At 34.7% G+C, this 11,578-nt stretch overlaps 1 protein-coding gene and 1 long non-coding RNA gene across 3 annotated transcripts in view; both read left to right on the plus strand.

Moving 5' to 3' along the window:
- Positions 1-183: 183 nt before the first annotated feature.
- The window catches only part of LOC111470896 (dnaJ homolog subfamily C member 16), a 13,659-nt gene continuing 2,264 nt past the window's right edge, over positions 184-11,578 (plus strand). Inside the window, exons 1-16 of one of the 2 annotated variants that reach the window (XM_023116566.1) lie at positions 184-584; positions 701-770; positions 961-1,003; positions 2,486-2,563; positions 2,640-2,724; positions 2,822-2,904; positions 3,617-3,674; positions 5,729-5,839; positions 7,139-7,196; positions 7,589-7,685; positions 7,954-7,989; positions 8,174-8,310; positions 8,522-8,592; positions 8,701-8,754; positions 8,979-9,121; positions 9,810-9,950. In XM_023116566.1, the coding sequence (XP_022972334.1) occupies positions 476-584; positions 701-770; positions 961-1,003; positions 2,486-2,563; positions 2,640-2,724; positions 2,822-2,904; positions 3,617-3,674; positions 5,729-5,839; positions 7,139-7,196; positions 7,589-7,685; positions 7,954-7,989; positions 8,174-8,310; positions 8,522-8,592; positions 8,701-8,754; positions 8,979-9,121; positions 9,810-9,950 (1,374 nt within the window). In that variant the 5' untranslated portion in view covers positions 184-475. The remainder of the gene's footprint in view (positions 585-700; positions 771-960; positions 1,004-2,485; positions 2,564-2,639; positions 2,725-2,821; positions 2,905-3,616; positions 3,675-5,728; positions 5,840-7,138; positions 7,197-7,588; positions 7,686-7,953; positions 7,990-8,173; positions 8,311-8,521; positions 8,593-8,700; positions 8,755-8,978; positions 9,122-9,809; positions 9,951-11,578) is intronic. The other variant, XM_023116559.1, reaches the window with a different exon arrangement.
- LOC111471638 lies at positions 9,963-11,206 on the plus strand. The gene is made up of 2 exons (XR_002715226.1): positions 9,963-10,371; positions 10,475-11,206. It is a non-coding gene; the product is annotated as an uncharacterized LOC111471638 (long non-coding RNA).

Here is an 11,578-nt window from a genome sequence, read left to right on the forward strand (position 1 = left end):
GCAAATGTGAACTTCCTATTAATAATAAACAAAATTGTAAAATGTAAATTTATTAATTAAATTCTTTTAATATGACATTGGATGTGTATGATATTTGGTTCCACCTTAGCTGTACAGGTTTAAAAATCTTTGGAAGGTTATAAATATTTTTGGTAATTCGAGTGGAAGGACAGCTGCGAAAATTTCCAAAAGTTATTGGGCCGGCTCAGCCCAGTTCATCATCGGGATTTCCGGACTGAAATCTCATTGCAAGTTGCAATTTCGCGCAGGAACGGATCATCGTTTTCCCTGCTCCCGCGTTGGACATACAAAACTGAGCTTCCGATCGTTGTGACCGCTTCGCTTGCACTGTTTTCCGGCCACGGAATCCTTCTGCCTGTAATTTTATTAACTTCTTCGTTGTGTCGAGGTTGCTGGTCAAGTTTCGTAAACGAATAACAAGCATACATCAAAACCGGCGGTGCCGGCGTTCTCAATGGCCTCGACAATCAAAGCCTACTCCGTGCCGTTGATTCTCTTTTCCGTAGCCGTGTTTTATCAGCTTGTTGTTATTCCTACCTCCTTTCCTACCTCACATTACGACGGTGAGACATCAGAAAGAAATTCACTGTAAAAACTTCTTTAACGATTAATATACGAAGTAAATTTCGTTTTTTTTCCTGGAATTATTTGGTCATTATTGTATGTTCTTATGTTTTAGTTTTGGGAATTAAGAGGTTTAGTCCCGTTGATGAAGTGAAAGAAGCATACGAAAAGCTCTCAGTCAAGTGGTAATTTTTCAACAGTTTTTCTTTATTGGTATTGTCGTGCCATTATACATTATGTTCGATTTTGAAATTAGTAAGCTAAATTGTGTTTCACTAATCGTTACGAATCTCAAACCTGATTGAGGATCATCTGGTGAGAAATTATATTGATGCCACATTTTTTTAGTATCTCTGGATTTTTTTCCTATTTCAGGGATCCAGGACTTGAAGTTCCCAAGGCTGTCGATTTTATAAAGGTCAGTCGTTTTTAATTTGTTCTCCAGAAGTCGCATCCTTCTTGTCAAATCATCCAAAATTTAAACTTAGTGAAATCCTGATAGTGATCCCATTTTGGTCATCTTTTGTGGTACATATATTAGAGTCTTATTATTAGGAATACTTGAGTTGGATCTTCTGTCATTACTTTTCTCCTTAGTGCTGGTCGTATACTTTGAACATTTTGTCTTTTAGTCCCTGCGCGTCTAGAATTTTGAATGGTGCGTGAGGAGAAAGAATAATAACATTTAGTCGGACAAATTGCTATGGAATGATTTAATAAAATTAGGGCTAAATTAGATTTTGGATGGGATTGGTGGTAGGATTTTGCAGTTGAGTACAACAGGTTAGAACTAAGACTAAAGGCCAATTGTTTGTTTGTGTTCATTTATCAAAATTTGTTATCCAGTCAATCAGGCAACTCATTCAAATTTTATCTACTGGAGTTGTCATGTTAACCTTCCATCAAAACTGCAAGAACTGGAAACTAGCTTATTTGAAGTTGAGGAACATAAATGAAATTTTACTTAACAGATACCATTATAAAAGTACATGAATTTATAGTTTAAACCTTTTCAATAATATTGTCTAAGCTTTCTTTTGTTGCATAGTACGATGAGAGGGATTTCTTGTTTTAAGTATTTTTGTCTGATTTAAATGTAAATGATACAAACTTTTAAAATATTCCAGTTGGTAAGCATGCCCGTTGCCTACATTTGATTTTTGCTGTTAATGTTGCATTGTACTTTTTCCCTCCTGCATGATATAGATTTCCATCCAATGTTGGGGAAATGAGGTGCATTTTATCTAACTATTTATGCTGAACTGTATAGGATCCTCATTAGGCAGTGGGTCTCAATCCGTTTGATCCTCTATATATTGTTATTGATTATTGACTTTGTTTTTCTTCTTTCTCTGAACTTCAATATTGATGGTTTGACATAAATTATGCATGTTAATGAAAAGATCGTTTTTAAACTGTCATAAGTAACATTGTTCAATCTTAGTCATGATTATCCATTTCATGTATTGATTTGTTCGAGTTTGTTTCGGGAATCACCCTAGCTTCCTTAGATGGATGTCTTTATCTTTACTTCCATTTTCTTTCTTTCTTTCATTCAAGTTGCTTCTTATAACAAAAATGTCTAAATAAAATAAATTGATTAACTCTGCTCGTGATTCTAACCATTAAGCATGAAATTGAATTTTAAATTAAAATTTTGTATGTTATTTGAAATACTGTACCTTCAAAATTTTGTATGTCATTTGAAACACTGTACCTCTCCAAGTACATTTAGCTAATGTATGTAGTTGGAAGGTGGACTCAGACACCAAAGCTAGATTATTAGGTTGCACCGTATGTATATACTTCGTATTATAATTTTATGGCGAAAAATTCACTATTTTAGTCTTCTTATCATGGGTTGTCCGCAGTAAGTTTTTAACCTTGCCTTGATTTGCAGGTTCAATATGCTTATGAATTGCTAAAAAATAATTTATGGAAACGTAATTATGATCTTTTTGGCATCGATGAACAACAGGTGAGTAGTTGATAAATAATTTGTGTTATTATTATTTTTATATTAGTTTACTTAACAATTAACATAATGGATGCAGGGTGTTCTTGAAAAGGTCAAAGTGCAATATGCAGGAAAAAAGTTTTCAGAAATAAGTCTTCCATTGTTAGATGAAGTTGATTTAAGTGAGTTCCATTTACAATCATTACAGCTTCTATTAAGTTTTTTTTATTATTTTTTTTTATGTGAAACGCTGATGTATTTATCCCCTATCTGGTGCAGATACTGAAGACCACAACCTTAATTTCATTACATCCAATGATGTTCGATCTTTATTTAATCATGATAAGGCATCAGTAATTATGGTAATTCTTAATTAAGAATTTTGCAGTGCATATGTGTTGCCAACCCTTTTTTCAAGGAAGCCCTTATAGTTTGAGATTCTAAGATAAACGAATTGCACAATATTTTCCATACAAGATCAAGTGATTCATTCTATGTGCTTTTTGTTTGGTTATTAAAGGATGTAGATTATTACGCTTTATGTTAGTATTAAAAGAAAAGAAAGTTACGTAATGTATGCTTATCTTTCGAAGTTTCTTTTAGCCAGGATTATGTATATGAAGGAAGACATTTAAATTTACTGTTATTTTATTGTACGTTACTGATTTATAAATATCCAGTTATCGTTATTTATTACTCATCTAGAACTGACACGAGTATTATTCTGAAGCAAGCATTCAAGTTAGGTTGCTTGCATTCTTTCCACTCTTGAATTTTATCCGGTTCTCCAGTGTTGTTCTCCCTCTCCTCAACCTGTCGTATAGTTATTTTAGGTGAATAGGATGATTGCTTATATATATATATATTTTAAGGTCTGGCTTACTAATATTAGAGTTAACATGGTGCACTCAGCCAACGTATTGTAATATTATTTTTTCAAATTGGGAGCTTTTAAAAACTTGGATAACTCCTTTAGGCTTTTGTTTTCCCTCGCTCCCAGCAAGTATATATTATAGTGGTGGTGACAGAATAGCTTGGGATCTAAATTTCTTGTTGTTGATTTTTTTTTTTCAGTTGTATTCATTTGGAAGCAAACTCTGCGCCCAATTTTCTGATGTTTGGAAAAGAATTGGTACGTACTTCATCTGAATTCCATATTTAATGGATGAGAAATTTTTACATTGGGGAGGGGGGAGAAAAGTTTTCTTATTTTGATGTACACCATTAAATAAATGTCAAGAAAAGTGAATTTACACAAAAAACCAACATAAGCCGAAGAAGTCACAAAACCATCTCACAATAACAAGATCATAATTTGAAACTCTTTTTGGAGAGAAGTCCATCCTGAGGTACTAGAGAGGCTATTTGGGATGAGTTTCGTAATCTTGTTGGTATTTGTGTTGAATGTTGGAGTCCGGTTGGTGACTTTATTAAGGTATTAGAGGCTTTTTGGGATGAGTTTTGTAATCTCGTTGGTATTTGTGTTGAATGTTGGAGTCTTGGTGGCTTCATTGATACTAGGTTTCCTTTAAAATTTGAGTGGAGGCAGAGGCACCAAGTCCATGAAAGTTTCAATAGATTCTTTGAGGACTATAATCTCATTGATCTGCCTTTAGTAATGGAACTTTCACTTGGTCCAACCTGAGGCATAAGATGGTGTGTTGCAGACTCGATGAGTTCCTTTTTTCCAACGGGTGGTTGGATTTACTCCTTAGCTCTAAACAGTCTCTAGGCCCTAGAAGTCTGTCAGACCATTGGCTCATTTCCTTTGAGTCTGGTCATCACAAATGGGGCCCAAGTGCATTTTGATTAAAAAATATGTGGCTTTCCAATCCATCTTTTAAATTTGTGGTGGAATTCTGGGTGATGGGTAAGTGGAAAGGTATTTTATTATTATTTTTTCTTTATAAGGAAGTTAAGGTCCCTTAAAGAGCATTTGAGAGTTTGGAATCACACTAATTTTGGGGGTATCAAGCTCAAGAAAGTCACCTATGAAGGGTTTCCTTTGATGAGGTGATTGACAAAGAGACTGAAATTGTTGAAAAAACATATTTTCTCTCTCTCTCTCCCTCTCGTACTCTCTCTCCAGATTTGTAAGCTCCCCCATCCGCATTAACCTTTGAAGGAGTTAGATTGGTGTCATATCATTGTTAGTAATAATAATATGTTTGAAGCACCTTTTACCTTAGAGGAGATCAGGATAGTAGATTTTTTGTTTGATCGAGATAATTCCCTTGGCCCAAATGGCTTTTCTATGACTTCTCTATTAAGTTTATTGAGAGATATTGATGACAATGCTGCTTCCCAATGAATTCATTGATGACAATTGTTAAAATTTGAAATTTCAGCTTTACAAAAATCTCCCAAGCTCTAGTTACAAACAGCCAAGGGAGGTGTTGAAACCTCAGTATCTCCCAATGAAACTCCAACTTTACTAATCATCTTGTTCGTCTAGGGTGGGTTGTGAGGTGAATCTCTTGCCTTGTACCTTGGGCTTCCTTTAGGTGATGATTTGAGGTGTGTTTCATTTTGGAATTTGGTCATGGAGAAGTTTATGAAGTGTCTGTCTTTTTGAAAAAAAGGCTTCCTTTTCCAAGGGAGGGAGACTTCCCTTATCCTAGCTGTCTTGATTGAAATTTTTGTGTATTACCTTTCCCTTCTTAAAATCCCTATGTCAATGAGTAAAAATCTGGAAAAAGTCTAAATTTTTTATAGGAGAGGTGAGGGGTCACACTTAATCGGTTTGGAGGTGGTTTCATGGCCTTTGGAATGAGGCTATTTAGCAAGAGGTCGGGACTTTGTGGCACAGAGTCATTCTAAGTATGACTCACCCCTTCGAGTGGTTTTTTTTGGCAATTGGCTTAAAGGGTGTTCTAGAAACCCTTGAAAAGCTACATTGCTGGGTTTTCCTCTTCTCCCAGTTTGTAAAATGTTCCATTGGGGATGAATTATTTCCTATTTTTGGCAGGACTTCTGGGTGGGGGGAGAAACCAGTTTGAAATTCTTCCCACCATCTGCTATCTTCCAGACGAGGTTGCATGAATCTTAAGAAATCTCCCTCCCTCTTCCTTCACTCCTGCTTCCTTGGTGGATTGAACATACTAGCATTAATGGTCCATTACTTTGAGTATATACTTATATTTTTCTGTAACAATTTGTTATATTTTCATATATGTTCATTCTCAGTTACTTTGCTGGATGGAGTTGCTAATACTGCAGTAGTGGAGCTTGGTGAAGCTCAACTTGCTGCTTACTTTGCAGAGAAAAAGCCTACTGGACAACCGTTCTTTAGGAACGGTAAGTTTATATTTAGGCTTAGTTTGAATTGTTGTAGCTTCTAAAATAATTGTTATCAGTTCTGCTTTTATAAAAATCACTGTAATATAAAGTAAATCAGTTTTTGGTAAGTTTCAGCTTTAAAGAAGAAAGAATAGGTTAATGTGTTTGGAAAGTTAATACTATTTTGTTACAGCTGGACTATAAATAACGAAAATCTGCATTGCATATTGCTAGTTTGATATTTAATTTTAAAGTTTTTATGAGAATTAATTTAAATTTCATATAATTTAAATTATAATACTGTGTTTAGTCTAGATTTTCTCTATTTTGATAAGAGAAACAAGAAAAAATGTCACTTCAATTTAAATTTAAAAAAAGTAAGAAAAATAAATTCAATGGAATTAAAATAAGATAACAGAGGAAACAAATTAAATTTAAAAAAAAATGAGGATCGATGGTGAATCATGTCTCAACAAAGTGGAGCTATGGGAGAATTAAATGCTTAGTTAGAAAGCTAAACTGAAAAGTTACTTAGTGTCGTTTACAACTCAACGTATTGAAACAGTAATTTTATAATCAGTTTTACCAAACACAAATTGGTTAAATGTCTTTTATAATCACTCTCATGATCTTCAAAATCAATGGCAAACGCAGCTTCAGTCTCCCAAGTCCATAGTTCTATAAAGGAATTGGAGAGAATAACTTGATTGGACGCCTTTTTTTCCCTCTGCGACTATCTCTGGCTGTGTTCTTTGTGAACTTATAAAGATGCAAAGCTTAAAAGCTTGTATAAAGATATCGAAATTGAATGGTGAAGTTCTGAGTTTATCCATGGTTACAGTTCTTATTTGGTTCTTATTCTGAAGGACCTCATCAATTTGTTCTATTTCATTACACAGGATTCTATAAGAATCAAAGAATTAAATCTACGCGATTTTGATTCATTATGTGATACTAAATAACAACTAGAATCTTATTTACATATGTATTCTGTATTACGTGGTTATTTGTTATTTTACTCTGATTTGTTCATTAACTGTGTTGTTTTCTTAGTTACTTTCCTGTGAATTGGTTTATTATAGGAATAAAATAATGGGGCATATTGTTATATATGAAAGAAAGGAGATCTAAGAAACACTCTTCTATAGATGTCTCTCGTTAACTCTAAATACGCTCTTCTATGTAGACGTCTATCATTAAATTTAAATAGCCTAATTTTTACTGCTTTTCATAATTTATAACTGTACAATATGTCTTGATTTTTTCTTTCTGTGGGTATTTCTCTACTTCATATGTTCTTCATTTTATAATATGCAGGACTACCATCACTTGTTGCCTTTCCTCTCGGTTGTAAATCAGTTGATTGCATTAATAGGTAATGGAGTTTTCAATGGGGTTCAAATTTCAAGCTTAGATTGTAGATCAATTGTGGAACTCTTCCTTTCTGGAAAACGAACAAGTATACTAAAGAATAGGCTATGGTTTCTTTGAATTACCCTTGAGCGCTAGGTGAGTTGAATAAGCTTCCAGCTGGCCAAATCAAAGAGGGACATGTAATTATGTTTAGTGTTAAAAGTCCAAATGCAAGCATTTAACTTTACTCCACCATAAGCTACATCAGTAATCCTTAACATCAGTATGAATCCTTGTACATTTTTTTTGGCAAAAGGGTAATTTTAATTTATACCTTACACTTCATGCAGATACAAATCCTCGTTTCTCTATTACAAATCTCTTTTTGAAGTATTTGAATATATTTCTTCCTAGGTTCGATGGGGAGCTTTCTGCTGATGATATTACAGATTGGGTTGCAACAACTGTACTGCATCTACCTCGAATTCTTTACTACTCAAAGGACACATTGGTAATGCTCACTATTCAGGATTTCATAGTTTTATTTATTTTTCTTTTTCCATGGTTAAATGTATTGGGTGGCCATGGTGTTCTATGTCAGTGTTACAGTTTTTGCGCCTATTCTACAATCTTGGTCCAGAATATTTTTAGTTTGCTGCTTTTTTATTATTATTTTCTTTGATGGTACCATCAGATTATATCCACAAGTTTTAATTTGATGGTAGTACTTTCACCAGTTGTTCACATTAGATTGATGTATGGATGGTTTTCACTCTCAGGGACAAAACTTTTTGGCAAAGAGTAGTCCCCACAAGGTATTATTTATTGCTTACCTTTCTCTACCTCCCCCCTCTTCTCCTTTATTTTAAGAACTATAGAAGTACGATTACATGTAACTTTGTAATTGTTGATAATGTATTGATTTGAGCTCTGCTTCCTCAAGTTGCATTGATTCCTAATTAGCTGACATCAATGTACAATCTTTCTACTGGAAAATAGGTCAAAGTTATTATTTTCTCAGAAACTGGAGAACGTGCTGTACCATTCATACGTCAAACTGCTAAGAACTACTGGGATTCAGTTTCATTTGCATTTGTGCTTTGGCGAGAAGAGGATTCATCTGTCTGGTTGGATGCGTGAGTGCATGGTCCTCTCTTTTCCTTTGATGCGTGGTGCACTATTTGCTTGTAGTCTGTTTATATTTAGTATCGTCTTTCTACGTAAAACTCGGTTGCTGGTATGTCTTAAAATTTGTGGTTAGTTTTAATTTTACCACTAAAAGCTTCTTCCTGTAATTGCTGTTTTGTTTCCATCAGAACTTGATGGCGTATTTATGTTTGAACCTAGGTTTGGGGTGGAATTTGCACCTGCTATGATATTCTTGAAAGATCCAGGGGTGAAGCCTATTGTGCACCATGGTATATGACTTTTTTTCTTCTTTTTTTTTTCGTGCCTTATACCATTTGTGTGCATTCTCTTTATACTTTGCTACGTGCATTATTTGACTACTGCACTTCTTGCATCAGGCTCTATCAACAGTACCTCATTTGTACAGCTTATTGAACAGAATAAACAACAAGGTACCATAGTTTCTTTAGATTCTCCTTTTGGTAATAGGTCAATTCATTTGTTCTATTGAATCAACAGCACAATGATTTCTTAGAGTTTTTCATGCATAATAATTTGTGGAAGTTCATTAGTTTTTTTTAGGCTTTTTTACATGTTACTCTTAAATTATTTTATGCTTACTTTTCTGTAATCCATTTTCTTAAACTACAATTCTTGTTCTACTTGTCTTTTTAAGCAATTCCTCAATTAAGAAGTCGGACATCAATGGAGCTGGGATGCGATGCTCGTGGTTATTCTCGTGCTGGATCTGAAACATTGACGTGGTACTGTGCTATTATAGCTGGAAGACTGGGTACAGAACTCAACAAAATGCGTGAAGTAAGCTTTTTTCCTATGATTAGTTTTCTTGCATCAGTGGTGGCAGTGGTTGTCGTTCATCAAATTTGAAACGGAGTATATAAATTTGAAATGATAATTTAGTTTTAAGGATTTGTAATTACAATTTGATTAGATTTGTATGTTAACCATGGGATTTTAGGGGTGTTCTCGTTATTGCCTAAGAAGTTGAAAGATAAATTTCGTTACTAAAAGACAAATTATCCTAATTTTTTTAAATATACTAGCCACTAAACATATTGTACGTATGTACTAACAAGAAAAATATTCATTATTTAAGATAAATTTTGAGTAATACTATCAATATTTAATTTGAAGATTTCTGAAGTTGCACAGCATTATTTATCATTGAATAATTGATTCTCTCAAAAGTTAGGTAGTGTTAGGTTTTTCTTGATGAATATGTTCTCTCATAATAGCATCATAGGTGTTGCAATCTTAGTTGAGAACATGATATCTTAAATTACTCCTGATGATTTCGTGGGGATTATAGTGTCTTGTGGTACCGGCCGAAGCTAATTCTTTGTCCACACCTCTACGTGAAGTGCACATAGGATGATGTTACACTATAAAAACACTTAAATCAAGTTGTGATAAGCCAGCTCAAATTTATATCTATGCAAACTATTTATTTTACTTGTTAGGAATGTTGTAATTGTGTAAAAGTTAGACAATACGCAGGGTTAAAGAAACTTTAACTACTGATAGTGAAGCTTACGAAGCTGATGAAGGCCCAATGGTATCTCCAGCTGCAGTTGCACTAAAAAACAAACGTTTGTCCTTCACTTGGCTTGATGGTGAAGCCCAAAAGGTGACTCCCATTCCTTGGCATAACATTAAATTATAAACTGGAATGTGAGAAACAGGGTAGCAGTGGACCTATGGTCGATCCTTGCTTTGGCTTACTCATTTGAAAATCCAAGTTTTGCATTTTTCCAGCTCTGCTATGAGCCATCTATAGTATCTTGATCCCATTTTGTTCTGATCCTTTTTATATTCAGTTTATCGTGATATCTTATGTGCTACATGGGAAGTCTAGTCACACCAGAATATTCTGACTGTATCTTCAAATTCTTAATAAACCTCAAAATAATTTGCTCTATAGATCTATAGAGTTTTGAAGGATCACAATTCACATCAGCTACTGATCTGATTGTTCCATTTTTCTTGGGGTTTTCTTGTTTATCTTTGAACTCGATAGGAATGTGAAACAACAAAGAAATCTTGTTCAAGTTAAGCCACTCTTGGCATCTTTCTTAATGGTGGAAAGCAATATGAATAATTTAAATTCTATGTACTTCAAACATAAAATTTTAAGACTGAATAATCTCAAAGACTATCGGGAGGGTTAAAAGATGATAATGTAGATATTTTTTTTATGGTAGCAAGTTAAGTAAAGTTCCAAAGGGTACATCCACACTTGCATCAGACCTCCCAAAATCCCTGAAAAAGATTCACCGTCCTCCCATATATTATAAGTACAAGAAAGCTTCCTAATCGAAGCAATAACTGAAAAGGGATAACTACAAAAATCTTTATCTGTAGAAATCCATTATGAACAGCCAAGTTTTTGCACATTCAAATACTTCTTCCTGTTCTCTTGAAACACCCCTTGAAATTCTACTATTTCTTTGCAAACATAAGCTCCCTAAAATTGCTTTAACATTCCCCACAGTTATTTTAGTTAAATTACCATTTATATTAATAGGTTATAAGATTTAATGAAAATGTAATTTTTTTTCCGTAATGACAGACAACATATTAATGAAGTAGCTGATTTGCATTTCTCTGAAGATGCATCCATACTTTTATGAAGCATCAGACTTCAGAGTTGCAAAAATATTTCAAAGAGGAAGAAGAAGAAAAAGAAACCCACAACATCATTCTTATTTCTTATACCTTGTTGTGCCTCGTCATAAGCATTATCAAGTGAATTAATTGAAAAGTTTATGATTTTATCTAATTCTTTTTGTCTTTCCCATCAAATCCAAAAGTTATTTATGTCTTAGCTCTTGGATGTAAATGTTCTTTCTTGACTTTGGATGTCTAAGCTGTCATGCTTCAATATTTTCCTCTATATTCCCAACACAAATGTGTTTTTCGCATATCCTAAGCATGCCCTCTTGAGACACATATTTTAGCGTATCTCCAATGTGTCAGAAACTATAAAATAATAATAAGATGTATCATACACTTCATCGTGTGCCCAAAGTGTGTCCATGTTTGAAATTGATACTGTGCTAGATAATGTTGGCTCTCTATTTTGATAATGTCCAAGCTACCTCCTCTTCCTCCCCCCCCCCCCCCCCCCCCCCCCCCCCCCCCCCCCCCCCCCCCCCCCCCCCCCCCCCCCCCCCCCCCCCCCCCCCCCCCCCCCCCCCCCCCCCCCCCCCCCCCCCCCCCCCCCCCCCCCCCCCCCCCCCCCCCCCCCCCCCCCCC

The sequence above is a fragment of the Cucurbita maxima genome, unplaced genomic scaffold (assembly GCF_002738345.1).
Source record: "Cucurbita maxima cultivar Rimu unplaced genomic scaffold, Cmax_1.0 Cma_Scf00002, whole genome shotgun sequence".
NCBI classification, from domain to species: Eukaryota; Viridiplantae; Streptophyta; class Magnoliopsida; order Cucurbitales; family Cucurbitaceae; genus Cucurbita; species Cucurbita maxima.